General features: G+C 45.1%; 1 protein-coding gene across 1 annotated transcript in view; it reads left to right on the forward strand.

Moving 5' to 3' along the window:
* The first annotated feature begins 1397 nt into the window (after nt 1-1397).
* The window catches only part of EVL (Enah/Vasp-like), a 173922-nt gene continuing 153202 nt past the window's right edge, over nt 1398-22117 (forward strand). Inside the window, exon 1 of the mRNA XM_066629016.1 lies at nt 1398-1800. Coding sequence (XP_066485113.1) covers nt 1796-1800 — 5 coding nt within the window. The 5' untranslated portion in view covers nt 1398-1795. The remainder of the gene's footprint in view (nt 1801-22117) is intronic.

The raw sequence follows: 22117 nt of genomic DNA on the forward strand, positions 1-22117 counted from the left end.
CAATCCCTTCCACACTGGGAGCAAGTGCAGTCTGTCCCTGGTCTGTCTCCCTGACTATGGGCCTTCCTTCTTTGCCTCTTTGCCTCAGACTGTTGGCCAAGTGTCTCTTCAAACTGGGAAAGGCCATGCTGCACAGCCTGCCTCCAAGCGGGCCGCTCAGAGGCCAGGGTTTCCCACCTGTAGAGGTCCACTCCTAAGGCCTTCAGATCCCTCTTGCAGATGTCCTTGTATCGCAGCTGTGGTCTACCTGTAGGGCGCTTTCCTTGCACGAGTTCTCCATAGAGGAGATCCTTTGGGATCCGGCCATCATCCATTCTCACGACATGACCCAGCCAACGCAGGCATCTCTGTTTCAGCAGTGCATACATGCTAAGTACTGTCCCACTTACTATTATTCTTTAAAGCAAATACATAGTAGCTTGTTAAAAGTATAGAAGTGTAACACTTCCCCAAATGCAGTCACATACCATGGTGGTAGCAAGTCTGATATATAAAAAAACAAAATATTGAAATGAATAGGGACCCACCTGGAATGGGGTCCTGACCCACAGTTTGAGAAACTGTTAGCCGATCTTTAGCCAAAAATCAGGTTGCAACCCACTGGTGGGTCCTGACCCACAGTTTGGGCACCACTGCTCTAGACTTGGGGCGCTGTGTGTGGCCCAATGAAGCCCTTCTTCTTTCAGCAGCCACAGCCATCAGATTCCTGGTCTGCATCCACAGCCAGCAAGACTGGGTCTTGTGGGGGGGGGGGGCAGAGCCCTGAACTCTGAGGGGGGACCCTGGTGCCCAAACGCCTGCACACAACAACTCAGGGAACAATCCCATCTCCACACTTTGCTGGGAGGGAGCCCCAAGGACTCGAAATGTGACTTACTTCTGGGTGGATAGACAGGCATAGAATGGGGCTGTCACACCATTGCAAGGTCGGAGATGGAAAGAGCAACATGCCAGGCGTGTGTGTGTGTGTGTGTGTGTGTGTGTGTGTGTGTGTGTCTGCTTGTGCCTGCATGGGCTTGCCAGGCTTGTGTCTGTCTGTCTCTCTGTGTGTCTCCCTCTCTCTCTCTCTGTGTCTTTCTGTGTGTGTGTGTGTGTGTGTGTGTGTGTCTCTCTGCGCCAGCCTGCCTGGGCTTTCCAGGCCTCTCTCTCTCTCTCTCTGTCTTTCTCTGTGTCTCTCTGTGTGTTTCTGTCTCTCTGTGTGTGTGTGTGTGTGTGTATGTGTCTCTCTCTGCGCCTGCCTGCCTGGGCTTTCCAGGCTTGTCTCTGTGTGTGTCTCCCCTGCCTTTGCGCCTGCCTGCCTGCCTGGACTTGCCAGCCAGGCTTGCGTGCGCCTCTCTGCGCGTGCCTGGACGGGCTTGCCATCCAGGAGCAGCAGACAGGCTGGCGGAAGTGCCTGTCAGCCACAGTGGGCAGCAGAGCCCGGCTGGCTTTGTGCGCTTCCTCCTCCTCCGCCTGCCCCACGCCCACCCTCGCCTCGCCAGCCAGCCAGCCAGGGCAAGCCGGGGAGATGAGCGGGCCTCCGGACGCCGAGGAGCCGCTGCTGCCCAGCTAGGGCGCTCGCCTGGGCCGGGGAAGATGCCACTGAGCGCCAGCCGGAGCCTGGGCGCGGGCAGCCGATGCAGCAGCAGCAGCAGCGCATCCCGGGAGCTCCATCCCTGAGCGCCTGACAGCAGCAGCAGCAGCAGCAGCCCCGCCAGGGTCCTTCGCCGCAGCCGCAGCGCCTCCAAGCCGGAGCCCGGGGAGCGGGGGGCAAGGCTGGCCGGGGGCGGCTGCGCAGAGCCCCGCTGCGGGCAAGATGAGGTGAGTCAGCCCGGCCGCGGCTCCCCTCCCGCTGCTGCGCCCGGGGCCGCGGGGCGGAGCGCTCACCTGGCTGCCTGCCCAGGTGCCTGGCTTCTCCCAGGCCGGGCTGCCCAGCGCTCCCTTCTTCCAGGCGCCTTCCGGGAGCGCGCCCACAGGGTGGCCAACTTCCCTCGCCCCGAGATCCCTGCTGCTCCTATGCTTCGAAGGCAGCCGGGCCTGTAGCCAGTCCTGGGGGAAGGTTTCTGGTGGACATCGGCTGAAAGCAGTGCAACCATCCATGTGGGCTCCCTGGGACCACCCTAGACCTCTGCCCCCCAACAAATCTGGGACCCCAAGAACACCTTTTGGGCTCCTTATATTTTTTTGCTGGAGCAGATCATCATCATCATCAATATTATTATTAATAATTATCATTATCCAGTTTTCACAGTCTTATTGTTTTGGACTGGATTTGGAATACATCCACCTATTGAGTCCTTTCCAAGGGCCTACGATGTTGCGTTACAAATATTGCCATAGTATATGTGCTGTTCCTAGTAAGGTGGCCTTTTGCAATTGACTGACAGCGCTCGCGCTCATCCTGATGGTGTTCAAGTGCTTTTCCAGGTGTTTCAGGATAGCACTCAAGGTCCCTATGACTATTGAGTCATTACTCTTGCTTTCTTGTGCCAGTCTGTTGTAGGTCTATTATTATTATTAACAGTATTTATGTATCGCTTTGCAGCTGAAGTTCACAAAGCGGTTTACGGAGAAAATCAAATAACTGATGGCTCCCTGTCCCAAAAGGGCTCACAATCTAAAAAGATGCAACACCAGCAGACAGCCACTAGAACAGACACTGCTGGGGTGAGGAGGACCAGTTACTCTCCCCCTGCTAAATAAAAGAGAAGCACCCACTTGAAAAAGTGCCTCTTACCCAGTTAGCAGGGATTGCAGACTACAGCTGCAGTCCCATATACACACACTTCCCTGGGAGTAAGGCCCACAAACCACAATAGAACTTGTTTCTGAGTAGATGCACATAGTAACAGAGCAGTGTTGTGGTGACATACCTACATGTCTGAAATTGGTCAGACATAAGCAAGTGAACATCAGATTTATTTTGAGGCTATGGAAAGGTTCTCCGGCCAACTTCTGGCCATCCGGCTGCTGTTACAGGCAAAGGAGTGGACTGGAGTATTGTGTTTCATCAGTTTTTGCTCCTAAAACTGAGATGTTGTGATAACAATGCGGGAACCTCTGAGTATGTACCATGTCCTCAAGACCAAAGGCTTCTTTGTACTTCCTGTACATCACATGCTTTCTAACATGTCTCTGCAGTGTGTCTCATAGACACCATCATCTGAGGGTGAATGTTATACAGAGGTGGTATAGTTTTCACGACATGAGCACATATTGGAAACATACCTGTTTCTCTAAAAGGTGTTAGTCAACTGTAAGTAGTAATAAGCACTCTCTGAAGTACCTAGGATTAGGAGGCCAGGTTTGCAGGACACAGGGTGATGCTTCAGCCCACTATGTCTCCTGTTCCTATATATATGTGAGTCCTGGCATTTTGGTGATGTGGACTCCGCTCATAATCTTTGAACACCCTTTCACATCCACCTTATAGAGAGAGATATAGATGCATAGAGAGAGAAAAAAAAATTATTTCCTGCCCCTTCCTCGAACCCATATTTTTGCAGAGGGGAAAAACTCATGTGCACCCCATTCAAAAATAACAAAATGCTTGAATTTGTGCTAAAAAATAGTGTGTGAAGTGGCTGGTGTCATTATATTCCTGTGACATGCATTTGAGTGGCTCTGTATCATTCACCTTTTTAGCTTGTGTATATTTAGTGCATGTTTGAGTACTCTGTGGTTTCTGTGGGGGAAAACAGGCACTTCGTATTCCAGTGGAATATGGTATGCACCATGTGGAGAATCACACACACTGTATGCGCATAGCAACCGGGATGGAGGTAACACACAACTCCTCTCTGTTGCCATGGATGTGGGTGTGTGCACTTCCTCCATCATGACTGCTGTGCATAAATGATGCTGTGTGTGTTCACGGGTTCCTTCCTTTATCTTTGTTGCTATGCAGAATGTGTGCTAGATATTTATTTTGCTCGGTGGATGTGCATTTATTGGTCTGCATTTGGTGTGTCGGGTAAGGAAAAGGCCCTTTGTGTTGCAAACTCTCTCTCGCTCATGTATAAATGTGTGTGTAAGTTGAAACCATGCATTGTTCCTTCCCCCCCCCACCCGTTTGTTGTTTTCAGTGTGATTATTCTCTCCTTGTGCCTTTAGTTTTGGATGTTACTGATTTATTCACCTTTCCACTATTTCCCTACTCGTATTACTGCGGACACACTCCAATCTGTGTGTGTGTATTCCCACAGCAATTCTCTAACAATTCCTACTTGGTTGTTATGGGATAAGGGAAGGTTAGTGCTCATAGAATCTCCCCCTTTATATAATGGGTGGGGAGTTGGAGATACTGAGGCTTGTATGATGGGGTCACTTTGTCAAACTGTTTTTGCCTATGATTTATAAAAGCGGGTGACTTTGGTAAAGGTTCTGCACCAAAAGTTCTACACAGAACTTTGGCTGAAGCTTTCAGTAGTGATGAATCTCCCTGCAGTTGGCACAATTTTTCTTGCATTTCATTCAGGTGACATTCACATAGGATGAGAATAATATGGAGTTTCCTGAAGTCCAAGATATCCTTTATTCCTCATGAGGAAGCCGCTTGAACCATTCACTAATGAGGCTATACTATATCTCCAAAACTAGACGTGATAGGGCAAAACAGACGCCATTTTTGGAATCGGCACCCTAAATTCTTATCAAATCACCATAAAGTTTGGGAAAAACTTTTCTGACCCTCAATTTTGTAGGCCTGTGTTATCAGGGTATTTTGCTGTTTTTGTTAGGGATTGCATTCAGACATTGGGCATTGTGGAGAGCTTTGAAGTATCACTGTGTTACCAGGATAAATGGGTATAAACCTACTAGGAAGCATGTATTTGGCATGATTGGCTAAAGGTAAAGGTTCTCCTCCCCGGCGTTAAACCTAGTCATGTCCAATTCTAGGGGCGGTACTCTTCTCCGTTTGTAAGCTGAAGAGCTGGCATTTGTCCATAGTTTCTGTGATCATGTGGCTGGCATGACTAGATGCCTAAGTGCATGGAATGCACCTTCCCACCGAGGTGGTTCCTATTTGTCTACTTGCATTTTTACATGCTTTCAAACTGCTAGGTTGGCAGGAGCCCGGACAAGCATCGGGATCGCACCCCATCACGTGGATTTGAACTGCCAACCTTGTGGTCAACAGGCTCATCTGCTTAGCAATTTGACTTGCCACGCCATCACGTCCCTTGATGATTGGCTACTGTTATCTAAAACCCATATGACAGATTACGTCAGGAATTATAAAAAGGTGTAAACAACTCTTGTAGATACTGCACAAGCAGTGTGTATGTACACACATCTTGTCTCCACATCAACTGACAGTGCATGTGCTAATTGGAGCACTGCCCAAAGCTTTTGTTTTACCTATTTCTTAAGGTTATGATCAGTAGAATGCTATGCAACTCTGTAAGACCTGAGCCCTGTTCAGGAGAGGGGAGGAAATACTTAGTACCCCTGGAGGCATCTGCTGGAGATTCCCAAACTTGTTATGTTTTGCCACTAAACAGTCAACCTGTGCACAATTGAGACCCATCCTGCTACTCTTCCTACAGTGTAATCCGTTGACATACCCAGGCCATTTTGGCTTGCCCTGGTTGCCAGCCATTATTTGTGGCCATCACCACTTCTATCCATCTTCTGGCATGCATGGAGAATGTAGAGAGGGCAGAGCCACATTTCTGACTTTGCAATGTGCTTTTGAAATGCCTCTGTCAAGAACTTTGCTTGAAGATAAAAATCCACCACTTCCCCCATTCCCTCCCCCACAGTCTAGAATTTTCAGTGAGATGCAGGGTCTCATTCTTGACATTGTGCTGTACTTGGCAAGTACCTGTTGATGTGCAGTGTGAAGTTTGCCCATCCCTGCAATAGGATATAGCCTATAGCCACAGCCTGCAAACCAACCAATTTTTACAATGTGACTTAATTCCTATTTTTAAAATAATTAGCTTGTGGCACTTGGAATACTAAGTTGAATTCTTTCTCACCACTTAACTAAATATGCATTTGCGTTGTTCTGGGCTGTTTACATAGTTGGCAACCTTCAAAGTCACATTTTGCAGAGATCTTTTTGTAAACAGAGGAAAAGCGTTCATCTGAAGGTCCTAGACTGAGAGGTTTTCTAAAATCTTGCCTGTTTTGACGATGTGTGTTTGGAAGTTTCTTGCAAAACGTATAGACACAGTGGGGGGGGGGGAAGAAGAACCCCAAATGCTGGATTTAAAAGGCTTCTCAATATGGTGTCTCTAAAGGATGGTGATTAAAAAAAAAAAATTGGGGTCACAAGGAAAATTCCAACAGGAAAAATGTTTTGGTTTGTAAAGGATCTGAGGAGTACAACTAAACTTGCCATTTATAGTGCTGTTAACGGAAGTGAAGAATGTGTCTGTGGTCAATGTTTATGCTCTTTTCTCTCGAGAAATGATGTTCTGGTATAACCATCTGTAGTCAGAAAGGGTAATGGAGAAAAAGAAACCCCTTTTTGTGGGGTCATTGTTACTCCTGATACCATACATGCAAGGTTTTTCAGTTTTCTAAGGATCTAATCCTATCAGACTTGAGCAATGGCACTGAGATCCGGTGCCGGCGCTGGGTGTCGTAAATGTGCTGTAAAGCACATTTATGGCACCCTGTGAGGAGTGAGCACAGGTACTGGGCCAACACCAGTAGGCACTGGGCCCAGTGCCAGACAGAAGATGCCATGGGAGCACCCAGTGGTAAGTTGCACCGCTGGGCAGCGTTGCAGGTTTTTGGGGTGGGGGAGGCAGGGGGGAGGGACTGGCCCAAAAGGGGGGGTGCAACTGGCAGAGCCCTGCAAATAGCCAGTGCAGACTTGAGAAGCCCCATTGCAGGACCTGGGGCTTTTGTCAGGGGAAGGGAACGAAAGTATTTTATATTTTGAAAAATATATATCACTAAGAAATACATAGTTAAAAAGGGATATCTCATTATTAGAGGAATAAAAGGGATTAAATATTGCATATTTATCTGTATAAATATTGAAAACTTCTAAAAAGTACTCTTGTATGTGTTTCAGAAGAGGCATTCTTTCAAGGGAGAGGGAGTGCGGGAGAAGGAATGCCTCTTGTAAGATGTTACTAGCTATCTGTCGGTTTTTAAAGTGTGTTTGTTAAATAACCATTAAACATGAATAAATCCAAACAACTGGGCATTCTTAAATTGATTAAAAAGTTGTTGGTTGATAAAAGCAATTAATTGATGAGGCACCACAGCTTCATATCTCAAGTACAATGGCCCCACATTGCTATTTACTGCTTGAAGTTCTGTGAAAGAATTGGAACAGCTGCATATAAGAAATACTAAGATTCTATCCCAGCTCAATGTTGGAGATGTAAACAAGATTTAGGGCACAATCCTAACCAGGACTACTCAGAAGTAAGTCCTGTTTCGTTCAATGGGGCTTACTCTTAGGAAAGTGTGGTTAGGATTGCAGCCTTAGGTACTTATCTGCATATGTGGTGGGGATGTAAAGATGTGAAGAAAATATGGACAGAGGTGTTTAAGGAAATCAATGAAGTTGTTGGACAGGAGGTGAAAGCAAATCCTAGCATTGCATGATTAAATAGTTTTGGAGAAACATGTTTGGGGACCCAATCCTATCCAACTTTCTAGTTCTGGTGCAGTTGTGCCAGTGGGGTGCGTGCTGCATCCTGTGGTGGAGCGGCAGTCATTGGGGCCTTCTCAAGGTATGGGAACATGTGTTCCCTTACCGTGGGGCTGCATTGTGGCTACACTGGAGCTGGAAAGTTAGATAGGACTGGGCTCTGAGTTGGGGGGGGGGAAGAATTGGTAATAATTATGGTTAACAAGAATGATGATAGCAAAAGATTGAGAAGTTTAAGTTTAGGTGGGAGGTTTGGTATGGGGAAATATGGGATATTGCAGCCAATGATAAATTAACGAATGAGATGAAATTGAAGAAAGGGATTTTGCAAATAAATTATTTTAAGTATATTTGGGATGTATTCGTTAGACAGGTTTTTGAAAAAGGAAATACCCCAGAACGGATTCATTATTTTTTGGAGGGAAAGGGGATATGTGAATTTGGGTGAATGACAGGAGTAAAAGAAAGAAAAGGAATATTAATTATTTATTATTGAGTGATATAACGAAGGTGGGGGGGTGCACAACTGTAAATATGTGTGTGTGTTGTAGTTGTTTGTAAAATAAAATAAATTTTAAAAAAAGAAAGACATGCTAAGATTCCCCAGTTACATAGTGCTTTGGAGTGTTTCCATTCTACACATGCGTTATTTCAGTAATTCCCATGACATCTCTGTACGGCAAGGCAATGTTATCTCCATGTTAGGGATTGGAAGCTTGAAGCTGAGAGATTTAGGGGAGAGTCTGTAATTCAATGGTCGAATACCTACTTTGCATGCAGAAGGTCCCAGGTCTGTCCCTGACATTTCCAAGTGGTGGTGGGAAAATTCCTTCTTTGAAACCTTGGAGAGCTACTGCCAGTGAGTATAGACAACATATGGCAGGAAGAGGCTGCCTGATGTTCTCTATGAGCCAGTAGCTTGCCATGGCAGAGGTGAGATTTGAATCATGGACTCCTGTACTCATAGTTCAATATCTTAGTAGCCCTCAGATTCCTTCAATTTATCTGTAGCATTTTTCTCCTGCTAGCAGACTACTTGCCTGATAGCAAACTACTTCTCCTGTTTGCCTGCTAGGGCAAGAATTCTAAAAAAAAAGAAGAAGCACAAAACTAGAAGATCTTCATATCCTCCGACCCATGCCTCAATGCAGGACCACCTACAAATCTCATATATTAGCTCCGTGACCAAGACCAGCATATCCTGGAAGGAACAATGAGCTAGAGATGCTAGGTCTATTTCTGCTGCTGCAGAATATTGTGGGAGCAGGAAAAAAAGATCATAATCTCATTCTGACCTACACCTTTGTTGTATGAGTGTGCCCTGACTTGAGAGCTGCTACCAGGTCTAAAGATGCAAGGACTTGGCATGTACTTGGCATGTACTTGGCATGCACTTGGCATGTAGTTTCATACATGAGGCACAAGTGGCTCTTGCTTTAGTCAGGTTTGTGATGCAAAACTAAAACCAATATTGGCCAGAATGCTCATTCTTATTACTGATTCATGCATCCTGCTTTTGCTTCCCCATGAACAGGAGTTGCTCAAAAGCAGTTTTAAATCTTAGGTGTGAAAATGCCGCTTGTGAATAGCAGACCAGTAGGCCAAGCGTCGAAAATTAGGCAGAATGTGAAAATTTCAGCTGGTGGCACAGGAATACAGGAGGTTAGAGCCCAAATGTGCGACACTTGCTGACGAAATATTTGCAACTTTGCAATGGTTGATCAGGGCTAAAATTCAAAGCACAGCAGCTAACAAGCAAGTTGCATTTTGCTCAGCGGAATTTATTTTGAGATCAGTTGTATATGACGTTGCTAATTTCATGTTGTCGGTAAATTTAAATCTTGGTAAATGCTATAGTTCCCTGTTGACAGGCAAGAGGTGTGTTGGGTAAGAAATCTGGATAAAGATGACACTATTCATAGATGTTTACACTTTACTGGTAGTGAACTGTGGGGGAAGGGCACCAAATGAATTCAGGTAGCAGGGAGCTTTGTACATTTGAATTGGTATGATGCAGATTCTTCTGGATGACGTATTCCACTGTTGTGCTCACAAATGTGCAGTACTTGCGTTGTGAGTTTGCTTGTGCCAGTGCTAAGCCGAAGCTGCTGAAATAAGCAGCAATTATCCATGCATAAAATACATGGAACAGGTCTAAACAGGAGTGATGTGCACCTGGTGAAAGTTACAGGGGATAAGCATTCAGATAAAAAACTTGAAACGTGCCTTGAGTGTCGGAGCTGCTGCAGATTGACCAAATGAGGGCACATTCCTAAACATGTAAAGCACCTAAAGCATGTTTGTGAGGCTGGAGCGCCGGCAGAGCGGCGGTGCTCCGCTGTTCAGCGGTCATGGAGACCACCGGGTGGTGAAGAGGTAGGTGGGGGGGAAGATAAGGAGGAGGCGTTCCGGGGTGAGGAGAGGGCAGGGAGGAGGCGTGCCAGAGGAGTGGGGCGGGAAGGAGGTAGGACCAGTGGTGCTCCACTCCACCAGATCTGGAGCCTCTTTCAGGTCCACTGGGCTACCTGGAGGCTCTTGTTTCTACAGTGACTCAAAGGTTGCCATAGAATCGAATAGCCACATTGTGGGGCTGTTCTCCTTACCCGGAGGAAGGGGACGAAAGTCCCCTTCTCCCAAGGTGCTGCCAGCACTGCCCAGTTAGTGCTCAAGATGCAGTGGCAGCCCCACACTCCGGGCAGCATAGGATTGGGCTGTGAGTCTGTTCATCATCTGCTTCTTATTATAAATAATAATAATAATACAGGTATTTATATACCGCCTTTCTTGGTCTTTATTCAAGACTTTATTCAAGGCGGTTTACATAGGCAGGCTTATTTAAATCCCCGTAGGGATTTTTACAAATGAAAGAAGGTTCTTTCTTTCAAGAACCACAACATTCAGGTGTTTCTATCTGATCTGGTTTCACATCCTGGCCTCCATCCTCCCACGCTCCGAGCAGATGGAATAGCTCGGCTTCAGCTTGTCAGCTGCTTCAAGGTCGCACGGTGCCGCCGCTGGCCTCGAACTGGCGACCTTCGGATGTTATCTTCAGGCAAATGGAGGCTCTACCCTCTAGACCAGACCTCCTGCACATAAAAAGTGACAGTGCATCCCGCAAGCCCCTCGTTGCCCCTCGTTGCACCTGCTTTGTGCCTTCGGTTGTAGTTTTACACAAATAAACATTTTCTCCCAAGATTTCCTTGCGCTTTTCCTTTTCTCTCTTGCTGTTTAAAATATTGAAAAAGGATTATCTGCAATAAAATATTTTGTGTTTTTTCAATAAATGAGCACAAAACCTAATGGGCACAGTGTAGAAGAAGAACAGTCTACCAGAGTGGCAAACAAGCAAAATGCCTGTGCCATTGGTGTTGCCAAGAACACCTGGGAAGAAGCTTTTTGGCATGGGTTTAGATCCCTGCTGTGTACATACAGTTCACTTATAATTTGGCCGCAAGCTTCTAAGCATGCGGTCAGATAACAAAGGTGGTGCAAACACGTGAATTAGTGTTGGTCAAATTGGAACTGTGGAAAACTGCAGTATAGACAAGGTTTAAGTGTTGACATTATGTTCAAATACAGTTTTAGGTCCTCGTGCTGGTAGGCAAAGTGTTTATTTAAAGGAAACACTTTATTTCTACTGGGTTTTTTTTTCCTGCCCTGGCTTTTTGTATGTGTCTAAAAGTCCAGTTTATACTGTATTTGCAAATGTAAACTGGATCAAATTTACTTCCATTTGAAGGGGGTGGCTTGATTTAAAGTTAAAGCAGTGACTTAATATACTTGTGCGTTAGTATCAGCAAAGAGGGATAGAGCCACGGCTCAGTGATAACGCACTTGTTTTACGTGCACAGGGTTCCGGGCTAAATCCTACCCATCTAAGTGTAGGGCTGGGGAAGATTCCTGTCTGAAGCCTTGGGGAGCCAGTCAATGTTGATCATACTAAGCTAGGTGGACCAATGGTCTGAACCAATATAGGCTGGCTTCTTATGTTCCTCTTCCTGCAGTCTGAAACATGTCAAATGACCCGTATTGATGGGATCTCTATCTTGGGTCTGTACTTCACAAGTCATGCTGGTAATGTTGGAGTAAGCCTCAACTGCTGTTGTCTGTCCTCTTCCACTGTGACAGAAGCCTTTGTGCATAGCATCAACACCCCCCCCCCATTGTTCTGTCTTCACCACCTGTTCTGAGATTCTGAAGTATGCATATCAAGGCAGTATATGGGTAGAGAAATTTCTCTCCAATCCTATATTGCAGAAGAAATATCTCTTCAACGTGCTGTGCAGACAGGCACCTAGGTCTGTGTAGTGGCTTTGATCCTGCCTACCAAAAGCTGTGGGGATATAAATGCTCACAAAGAAGCGCAACATAGCTGTACTTTATTATGGTGAGGCTTCTGTTTGCTGTGGGGGCATCACAAACAGGCCTAAGGAAGACTTGTGGAATGTTATATGGGTTTTATTAAATTTAGTCTCAATCCAGCTAAACTTGTCATTACCTCAGAATGCCAAATGTAAGGGAGGGCACCAGGATTCAGGTCCCCTGTCTTGTGTGCTCCTGGAGGCATCTGGTGGGGCCACTGTGAGATACAGGAAGCTAGACTAGATGTTCCTTTGCCCTGATCCAGCGAGACTCTTCTTATGTTCTTAGTTGTAAGTCGAGTTGAGTGAATGGAGAAGTTAGAAGCAACTACTGTAACTTAAATCACGTTGGAAATCAGTGAGACCCAAAGAGTATGAAATTGGGATGAGTGTATGTAGTCAAGGGGCTGGTAGCCTATGGTTTATTTACTTCAACTTTACATAGTGGCCACCATCGCAGTTAGACTTCTTTGTACTTGACCAATGCCAGCCAGTTTAATGAGATGATGTGCCCATGTGATACAGGCATACACAAGATACTGATAATGGTATGTTAGGCATGCACAAGGATTGAACTTTAGAGCAGTGAGTACAAATTTGGTCTGAGAAGCAAAATACAAAATTCCGTGTTTACTGTTACCATTTAGAAGGAGAAAGCTAATGTAAACCAGGCATATCCTTTCTTCATCCGCTGTAATTCAGACATTTGTAGGCTATAGATGAATATTTCTCAATTTAAAGTAAGCAAGAAGACTATTTTTTTTCTACAAACTGGCACTTCCATAGTTCATATTTGAAGGCAGACAGTCTGGCTCTGTGATCCAGTAAATGTTGTTATCTGATCTAATCCTTTCCCTCTTGCTTTAGATTCATCATTCAAAGGCAGATTAAAATATTTCTGGTGTTCCCCTATAGATTCTTATTTATGAATGGTGGTGATGCATGTGTATGCTCTCTTAATTTCCAGGGCAAATGAAAGAACTTGAGGATGCCTTTACTTAGCGTGTTTCTTTACTAAGCGAGTGGTTGGTCTGTGGAACTCCTTGCCACAGGATGTGGCAAAGGGGATTGGACAAGTTTCTGGAGGAAAAATCCATTATGGGTTACCAGCCATGATGTGTATGCGCAACCTCCTGATTTTAGAAATGGGCTATGTCATAAGGCCGGATGCAAAGGAGGGCACCAGGATGAGGTCTCTTGTTATCTGGTGTGCTCCCTGGGGCATTTGGTGGGCCGCTGTGAGATACAGGAAGCTGGACTAGATGGGCCTATGGCCTGATCCAGTGGGGCTGTTCTTATGTTCTTATGCCTCAGAGAGCTCAGAATTGCGACGTTTTGATCTTCCACATTGTCATACTTGCTGCTCTGCAGAGATTGAAAATATAAATATATAAAAGAACCCATTCAGTTATTATAAAAGCTACCATTGAGGGGCAGCAAGAAACTGCCTTAAAAATGGTAGAGTGTGTGTGTGTTTTATTGATAGATACAATGGAGAACAAGGAAAGAGTACAAGTCTATTATGAAGACAAATAATTGTTTCCAAAGAAAAGTGTTGTGATAATAGGGTGGCAGGTATTTGTAATGTGCTGAAAAGAGCTGTTTCCAAGAGGAAGATTATGTTTGGTCTGAAAGACATTATAATTGACAGCAGGATTCCCCCCCCCCTTTTTTTTTTGATCAGAACTGAGTTATAGAACTGGTAGCAGTAATGAAGTCAGCTAATGCTGTGGCATTAATACAGGAGATTAAAACACTGCCTCCGCCTTAATGTACTGGGATTTCAGGAAAGCAAAGGGACTATTTCCCCTTATGTTGTATTTAAACCTGCAGGAGGGCAGGTTTGCAGTACAGGGAAATTTCTACAGTTGACAGATAGGAAAGGGAAGGGGAACCCATTTTGATCTTAAATGCCTCCTTGTCAGTTTTAAACTGGTTATTGAGAAGACTCAAAGACACATTTACGTTCTGGGCCAAAGGATAGTAGATTAGATCCAAAGAATGCAAGGGGCAAAGGGATGCATATTGGGACAAAAAAATTCCTAGTTTTGCATAAATACTGCTGACATCTAAATTGTCTGCAGTAATCCAGGAAAGATCTTCTGGGTCATAGTGCAAAATCCACTGAAAACAACAACTCAGCATGCTTTGACAGTAAAAATTTCAAAATCCATGTTAGGAATTAGAATGAAAGGGATTTAAAATAATTATGTTGATATTTTTGATATGCATGATACTCAATGTAAATGGGGTGTGTGTGTGACAACTCCTTGCCCTGATATAATCTAAATTTTGACTGTGGTCAAAAGGTAACAAAGGGGACACCAGGAGAAGCAGAGAGAAAAGGCAGATATCCCAGGTCTACCACAGCAAATAGAATCATGCTGCTGTGTACATCTGTGATATGTCTGCTTTTAGAGTACAATGTAACTTCAGACTTTTTCACATTTGTGAGCTGGACGAGGTACTGAAGCACAAGCAAGGAGCTGTAGAATATTTTGAGGAAAACCTAAAGAGGTTAAGAGAGACTTTGTGCATAGTGAAGGTCATGGAGAAGAATGGGAACTGCTGCTCTAGATTCCTCTGTTGGCCAAAAATGGCTCTGAAGGGGAGGGAGAGGGGGCCACATGCATGCTGTGGTAAGGCACCATGCAAAACTTAGTGCTTTTGCACCCCCTCTAGCTATGCTGCTTTTTGAAAATGTTGTCAGAACTTTCAGAATTTTTTTCCTGACATTTCCTTAGCAAAAGTTCTGTTTTGTTCAATGGGGCTTACTCTCAGGAAAGTGTGGTTAGGATTCCAGCCTTAGTCGCTCTCTTGTGCACCTTTTCCATTTCCACTATGTCTTTTTTGAGATGTGGCGACCAGAACTGGACACAATACTCCAGGTGTGGCCTTACCATCGATTTGTACAACGGTATTATAATATTAGCTGTTTTGTTCTCAATACCCTTCCTAATGATCCCAAGCATAGAATTGGCCTTCTTTACTGCCGCCGCACATTGGGTCGACACTTTCATCGACCTGTCCACCACCACCCCAAGATCTCTCTCCTGATCTGTCGCAGACAGCTCAGAACCCATTAGCCTATATGTGAAGTGTTATATGTGAAGTGTTTTGCTTATATGTGAAGTGTTTTGCTTCTTACCTCTCCCAACCAGTCTGGTCTCCAGATGGCATGCTGGGTACAGCTGGCCTCGTATCCAGGGCACCATTGTTGAATAGAATTGGGCTATCAGTGGCATGAAGAACTTTGAAGTTGATTAATTTTTTTCTAGTCTTAGTGGAGCGTGGCTATGTGTTTACTTGTGCATTTAGAGGGATATGGAGAGATGGATTTGCTGCTATTTTCACTCACTTGGTGCATTGTTTTTATTAGTTTTGACTGCTCTTTGTCTATTGTATTTTTTTTTTAAGTTGTGATCTGCTTTGAGAACTGTTGGCTGGTAGCTGGGAAAGAAATACTTGAAATGCAATAAATCTAAGGCTGCTAGCCAATCAGAAAACATCTAGTTCAGCAGTTTTCAACCACTGTGCCATGGCACACTGATGTGCCGCAAATGGTCTGCAAGTGTGCTGCGAGAGTTTGAGGGAGGGTCATTTGTTAATAGGGCCAGTGGAGATGTGAGCCCCCCACCACCACCAACAGCATGGTGTGCCTTGTCAATTGTCAAAAAACTGATGGTGTGCCTTGACAATGTTAGTACCTTGTCAGTGTGCTATGAGACGAAAAAGGTTGAAAATCACTGACAGTCTGGTGGTTCCCAAACTTTTCCAACCATCGTTGGCTGCACCCCCCATTATGTTCCTTTTTTTTTTTTTTTTTTGAGGTGGGGTAAGCCTAGCCTTGGTAGTACTCCAAATTTTCTCCCTGAAAATAATTGGATTGAGAGGAGCTAGGCATGTTTGCTGTTCAAACCCTCCTGCATTTGAAAACCAGAAAAACCTGATGCCTGCAACCTGAGGAAGAAGCACTTTGATCTCATGTCCTAGAGAAGGGGTCAAGGGAAGCCATTCAGAGTGTCAGTCTCTCATATCTCCCCCCACTCACTCCTCCCAATTCATCATTGTGAGGATGCCTTTATTGTTAACCACCACATCAAAAAGGTGAACATAAAATTACAGGAGCAGAAACCCCACCCAGTGGGACAGTGCCAGCAAGCCAAGAAGGAGAGAGAATGCCTCGGTCTCCACTTTTCTCTGGCTTGCTTTGAAGAAGGGGCACCGCTTCAAGGGATGATTCCACAGCTCCCCTGGGTGCTTTCCCAGGGAGCAGTGGTTCACAGTTTGGGAACTGCTGATCTAGGTGCTCAAGACTGGGATCTAGGCACTCAAGATGCTGCAGGTCCTGTGGAAGGCTGGGCAAAGTTTTACATGTTAGTTTGACAGAGATGACCAGCTGGTTCAGCCTTTTATCTCTTAGCCCGGAAAACCTTAGCTATAGTTCTTCTGAGGCTTCGTGTCAAGCATTTAATTTTTTTATGAGATGTATAAGAAAGATGGCATTCTAGAGAGAAAATTTTCAAAATGTCTTTGAAGTTTTGGCACATAATCCTGTTCTGTAACAAGATTTATAGCTGCCCATTTAGGAGGGTAATTCACTGGAAAACACACAGCAGTGTTAAATCCAGATATTTTTGACCAAACACGAATCGAGCTTCTCGGCTCTCTCCCCATCTTGCTCCCTGTTTTAAACATATCGGTAGATCAGATATATCTAAACAGTGAGATTTTTCCATGAGGTGATGCAGTCTTGTAAGCCTTTAAAGAGACAAGATGTTTGAAAACTATTTCCTTACATGGAAAGTTGTTCCAGACCTTGGCTGTCATCACTACTGAATATTTTGGCTTTCGGGGGAAAAAAAAAAAGAATCTCCAGTGTTTGTGAAGTTCTGGTTGATGACATGCCTAGTTTCCTAAGTCTGCTGCCTACTTAAAGCCTGGGAAGAGGATCTGAGCAGTCGAACAGGGCTAGACTGGAAACATTGAGGCTCAAGTGTCTTGACAGAGGTCTTGTCTGTGTGATTGACATTTACCTTCTAGCATTAATTTTTGGAGAATTTTTTTGCTTTTGCCTCAAAACACAACAAGACTTGGCAATAGAAACTTTTACAAAAAGGTGGTTTGGTGGGGGGTAATGCTAGTCTGCCAGTCCTGTTCATAGCTGCAGCTTTAATGCCTTAGGATAGTGGTTTCCAAACTGTGGAAACCAGCTGGGCAACCCGCCACCCTATACAAGGTATAGCAGTGGTTCTCACACATTTAGGACCCACTTTTTAGCATGAGAATCTGTCAGGACCCACTAGAAGTAATGTCATGACTGGAAGTGACATCAGGCAGGAAAATTTTGAACAATCCTAGGCTGCAATCCTACCCACACTTACCCAGGAGTAAGTTCCATAGAATATACGTAGTAGCTTGTTAAAAGTACAGGCCTGTTACATTTCCCTAAATACAGTCACATACCATGGTAGCATGAAGTCTAACAGATTAAAAATAAAAAATGGAAATGAATGGGGACCCATCAGAAATGGGCTCATGACCCATCTAGTGGGTCCTGACCCATGGTTTGAGAAACAATATTATAGAATTGTAGCCCTAATAGGGAGAGCCACAGCCAATGACGCTGTAGGCCAAGGGAGTTGACATTCGAAAGGTTTGGGAAGTAGGAGGAACTGTTGAGGACAACCTTGGTTCCTCTTCAGTCAGGTCAGACCAATGTGTGCAATTCAAGCTGAATGGCCCAGCAACCGTACAAGGGGATATATTGTTTGTTAAACCTTGATTTCTCAATCAGACCATACAAGGACTGATAATATAGCAAGGATGTATTCATTTTCCTAGTGTGGAAGAGAGAAGAGGGCATTTCCAGAAGGTCCAGCAAATCACATGTCACACATGAATTGCGTATGTCCTCTTTTTACATAACGGCGTTTTATTACTTTTTAAAAAAAAAAATTATTGTCGCAATTTTGAATTTGTTGTATATGTTTCTATAAGCTGTGGAAAAGGAGAATACAAATCTTTTAAAAGCCAACTAGAGGCTGGTGAGTGCAGTAGCATTTAACGAGGTCTTCACCTGAAAGCAGAGGATAGGTAGAAAGAAGGAAAGGAGATGGGGATGTCAAGCTGCAGTTGTATAGCTACTGTATAAAATATTTGTATTCTTAGACCTCCCCTGGCCTCAGAATGCATTCTAAGGCCTCAAGAAGATATGAGAAAGGCACTTCCAATCTCCCTGGGCCTCAGAACACCCTCCAGATGCTCCAGACGTGTTTGGAAGTCTCAGTGCCCTGACCCACAGATTTGTTTATCTGCAGCTTTTGGCATCTGTGAAGGTTCCTGGAATAGAATTCTTATGGATGCCAAGACACAACCCTCCTGAGTTGCAAAGGAACGTTTTTAGTTGAAAATCTCTAGAAGTCTTCGAAACTGGGTGACATACAAATGAGAAAAAAATCAGTACTATGGCACCTTAAATATTATCACTTTTAACATGGCATAGGCTTTCATGGACTACAACATACTTTGCAGTCCACAAAAGCATATATTTCAATTGTTAGCTTTGAAGGTGCTTTAAGATACTTTGTTGGTTTTGCTGCAGAACTCTTAAGGATAGCATTGTGACTAGAATCAATGAAGCTTTCATTCACAGAAGGTGCTCCTGATAAGAGCCAGGTTGATGAATGGTTCTGGTGTTGGACTTAGACCTAGAAGATCCAGGATAAAAGTCTTGCTCAGCCATGAAGCTTCCTGGGTGATCTTGGCCCAGTCATTATCTCTCAGTCAAACCTACCTCACAGGGTTGTTGTGAGGACAAAAGGAGGGGAAGGAACCATGTACACCACCCTGAGCTGCTTGGAGGCAGTATAAAAATGTGGGAAAAAAACTGATTCACTAGTTGTGATGCTGTCCTAATACAGCTACCTGTCTGGAAGTTGTTATAAATGGAAAACTTGGTTTAAAATCAGTGATGTCCATCAAGACTTTCTGCTGAAGTCATATTTTCATTTCAAGTATCATAATTTTTTTTAAGCATTGAGTTTCATGCTTCTAATTAAACAGAGGGCATCACAATCAAACTGGGGAGACATTCATATTGCGCCAGGGCTGCAAATGTGAATTTAATTGAGTGCCCTGGTAGCGTTGCTGCCCTGAACATTCCTGTTTCAAAACCCTGTCAACACTTTCTTCCTCTGCCCAGATACCAAATGAGTATGGGGTGCAGCTATCTCTTTATATGGACTGTGCTAAGACCACAACAGCAATCCGTTGTGCAAGGCTTTTGTTGTACTAGTTAATGGCTAGTTAATGACCAGGGTAAGGAAGCAAATCTTCCTCCTACCCACTATTGTATTGTATATAAAACAATGTATCTGTTTGCAGTGAAAGGATTAAGGATGATAGCAAATTGGGCCAGCATTCAGTTGGATCCTTCTGGCTGTTGCCATCATGAGTAATTACCACTGTGAGATTATTTATTTGATGTTGGGGGGATGGATGAATACCAGTCTCAAAATCTTGTGAGCATCTGGTGTGCTCCCTGGGGCATTTGGGGGCCGCTGTGAGATACAGGAAGCTGGACTAGATGGGCCTATGGCCTGATCCAGTGGGGCTGTTCTTATGTAAAAACATTGACCGTTGCATAGGTTTGATTTTTATAGGCTTTTATGGTGTTTGAGGGGCTTATAGGCTTTTCGGCGTTTTGTGATGTGAGACACCCACTCATTGCTTTGGAAGCATCTTCAAGTTCAAGACCTCAGGGAATGTTATTCTATTACTTTTCCATTCATCCTTAAGTACCATGAAAGAATGATTACAGAAGGACTGTTTGAGTCTAATCAGTGCACAAGGTGATCAGACACAAAGGCCAGACAAATTATATGGGAGATAATTGTGCTGAACTGTATTCATGTGGACAAAGTTGCTATTATGTTATCTGTTGTTCTAAGGAGCACTTTAATAGTAATTAATACAAAAAAGTGACAGTGTTAATCTTTGGTAGTCTAGAGATTCTGCTTGTGCTGGATGCAAGGCTTCCTTTGATCCCCACAGTGAAAACATGTTTCAAAATGGAAATGTACGCTCCTCATACAGTTTGACCATTTTTTTACACAGTGGTGATGGGACATTCCTGTTGCTTGAACAATTCAGCAGACTGTGCAGATTAGTTGATATTGTGATTTGGGCCAAGATAATTTCTGCAATGTATTTATTTATTTTTTTGGGTGGGGGATGGGGTTGCCCCTGGATACAAAATTTACAGAAAAAAAGAGATGTGACGGTTCTCAGTTAACTTGACCTCTGTTTCTTGACAGACTTCAGGATGCAGGGTCTGCTTGGCTTTTGAACTAGAAACAGGGTTTCTCAATCTCTGGTGGGTGGTGAAGTTTTAGCTGATAAGCTGATAGCTGAGAGGGCAAATGCATGGAGCCCTGTGGAAAGCAAATCAGCTGTATCGGCTGTTTACTCGTGAGTAGGCAAACTGGCCTTACAACCCAATCCTATCCACACTTTCCTGGGAGTAAGCCCCATTGACTCTAAAGGGACTTACTTCTGAGTAGGCATGCATAGGCTTAGGCTGCTAGTCTTTTGGAAAGAGCAGGCTGAGAGGAATCCAACAACACCAGAATGGTCCCAATCTGATGAACGCAGCCCCCCCCAACACCTGAGAAGCAAATTCTCCTTCCAAGCTTACAAATGTATTGATCCCTATGGTAAGCGAAACTAAGTTCCAAATTCTAACCCACTTTCCAGCACTGGCATAGCTGTGCCATTAGGACATGTGCTGCATCCTGCAGTTGGGGGGCACTCATGGAGGCCTCCTCAAAGTAAGGGAATGCTTGTTTCTTTACCCAGGAGCTGCATTGCCCTTATGTCAGTGCTGGAAAGTGGGTTAGGATTGCGCCCTAAGCTACACATCCACATTTACCCGTGAGTAAGCAAATGTGCCTTAGCTTGTGATCAGGTCAGGCAAAGAGGAATGCAAAGCCACCAGAATGGTCCTGAGCTGATGAAAGTGGAGCTCATCAAATGCTCCAGAAGGCAGCCCCCCCCCATAAAAAGAATAAAAAAAGAGGCTTGAACTAGCAAGGTGATGTTTTTTTTTCTTTTTTAGACTTGTAAAACTAAGTGGGTCCTGATAGTGATATGGTTTAAATATAAGAACTTAGATTGAACTGGGCACTGGGTAGGGCTGAAAATCTTATTTTTTGTGAGGGCGGGTGTTATTGCAGGCAGGCGGCAGAGAAAATTCACTTGGTGGAACTGGGCTGGCTTCCCCTTATTTAACTATGTTTTACTTTAATTTAATTGTGAGGCCTCCCTGTGGGGGGAGGGGAGGGCCCACCCGGCCTTTCCAAGGGGGACCCCCTTGTGGAGGCCTCAGAACAGTTCGCCAGAAGAAGGGGGGGTTGTGTCACCCAGTTCCCCCTCTTTGGGTTGGCAGCATTTGCCAGTCAGGAGTAGGGGCTGCTAGCAGCAGATCCTCCTGCCTACTCTTCTGACTCCCAGCTGCCTTGTCATCCCTGGCCTCCCGGTTTATGTAGGGCAGACCCCTCCCCTTTGGCCCCTCCCCTTCCCTCACAGGGATGGTACAAAAAGGGCCTGTCTGTAGGACTGCCCTCCCCTGGGATTACCCCTTCCTATCTCTGTTTCCCTCCCACCTCCTCTCACCTGGAGCTGCCAGGGTTGCTCCTGAGAGGGCTGGGAAGACTGCTGTCTTTGCTCTGGTCTCTGCCTTTGGGGGGTGGGCTGGCCCTGACCACCTGGGTCCTGTAGCTCTGCAGACGGCTCGGGGAGGTCCAGCTGTGGGCTCCTGATATCACAGCCAGGTGCCCTGCCTGGCAAGGCAGGCCCTGGCTGGTTGGGCGAGGGAGTGCTCCCCTTCCCCCCAAGGTGGGGGAGGGGCAGTTGCCCAGCAGCCAAATGGCCTGTGTCCTGTCTCCCCCCTCCCTCCAAGGCAGGGGGGCGAAGTAGGGGGTTCAGCCCGCAGTGTTCCTCTGCTGTGCCTTGCCGCCCACAGGAGTGCCCAGGCAGCCTATGGGGAGGTGGCCCCATGTTCCACCGGCTTCCTCCCTGCTCCTCTGGCCCAGAAGCCTTCTCCCTGGGTAAGTTGGGGACTTGTGAGACGAAGAGAACCCTGACATTTATTATT

The sequence above is a fragment of the Tiliqua scincoides genome, chromosome 1 (assembly GCF_035046505.1).
Source record: "Tiliqua scincoides isolate rTilSci1 chromosome 1, rTilSci1.hap2, whole genome shotgun sequence".
Classification (NCBI taxonomy): Eukaryota; Metazoa; Chordata; class Lepidosauria; order Squamata; family Scincidae; genus Tiliqua; species Tiliqua scincoides.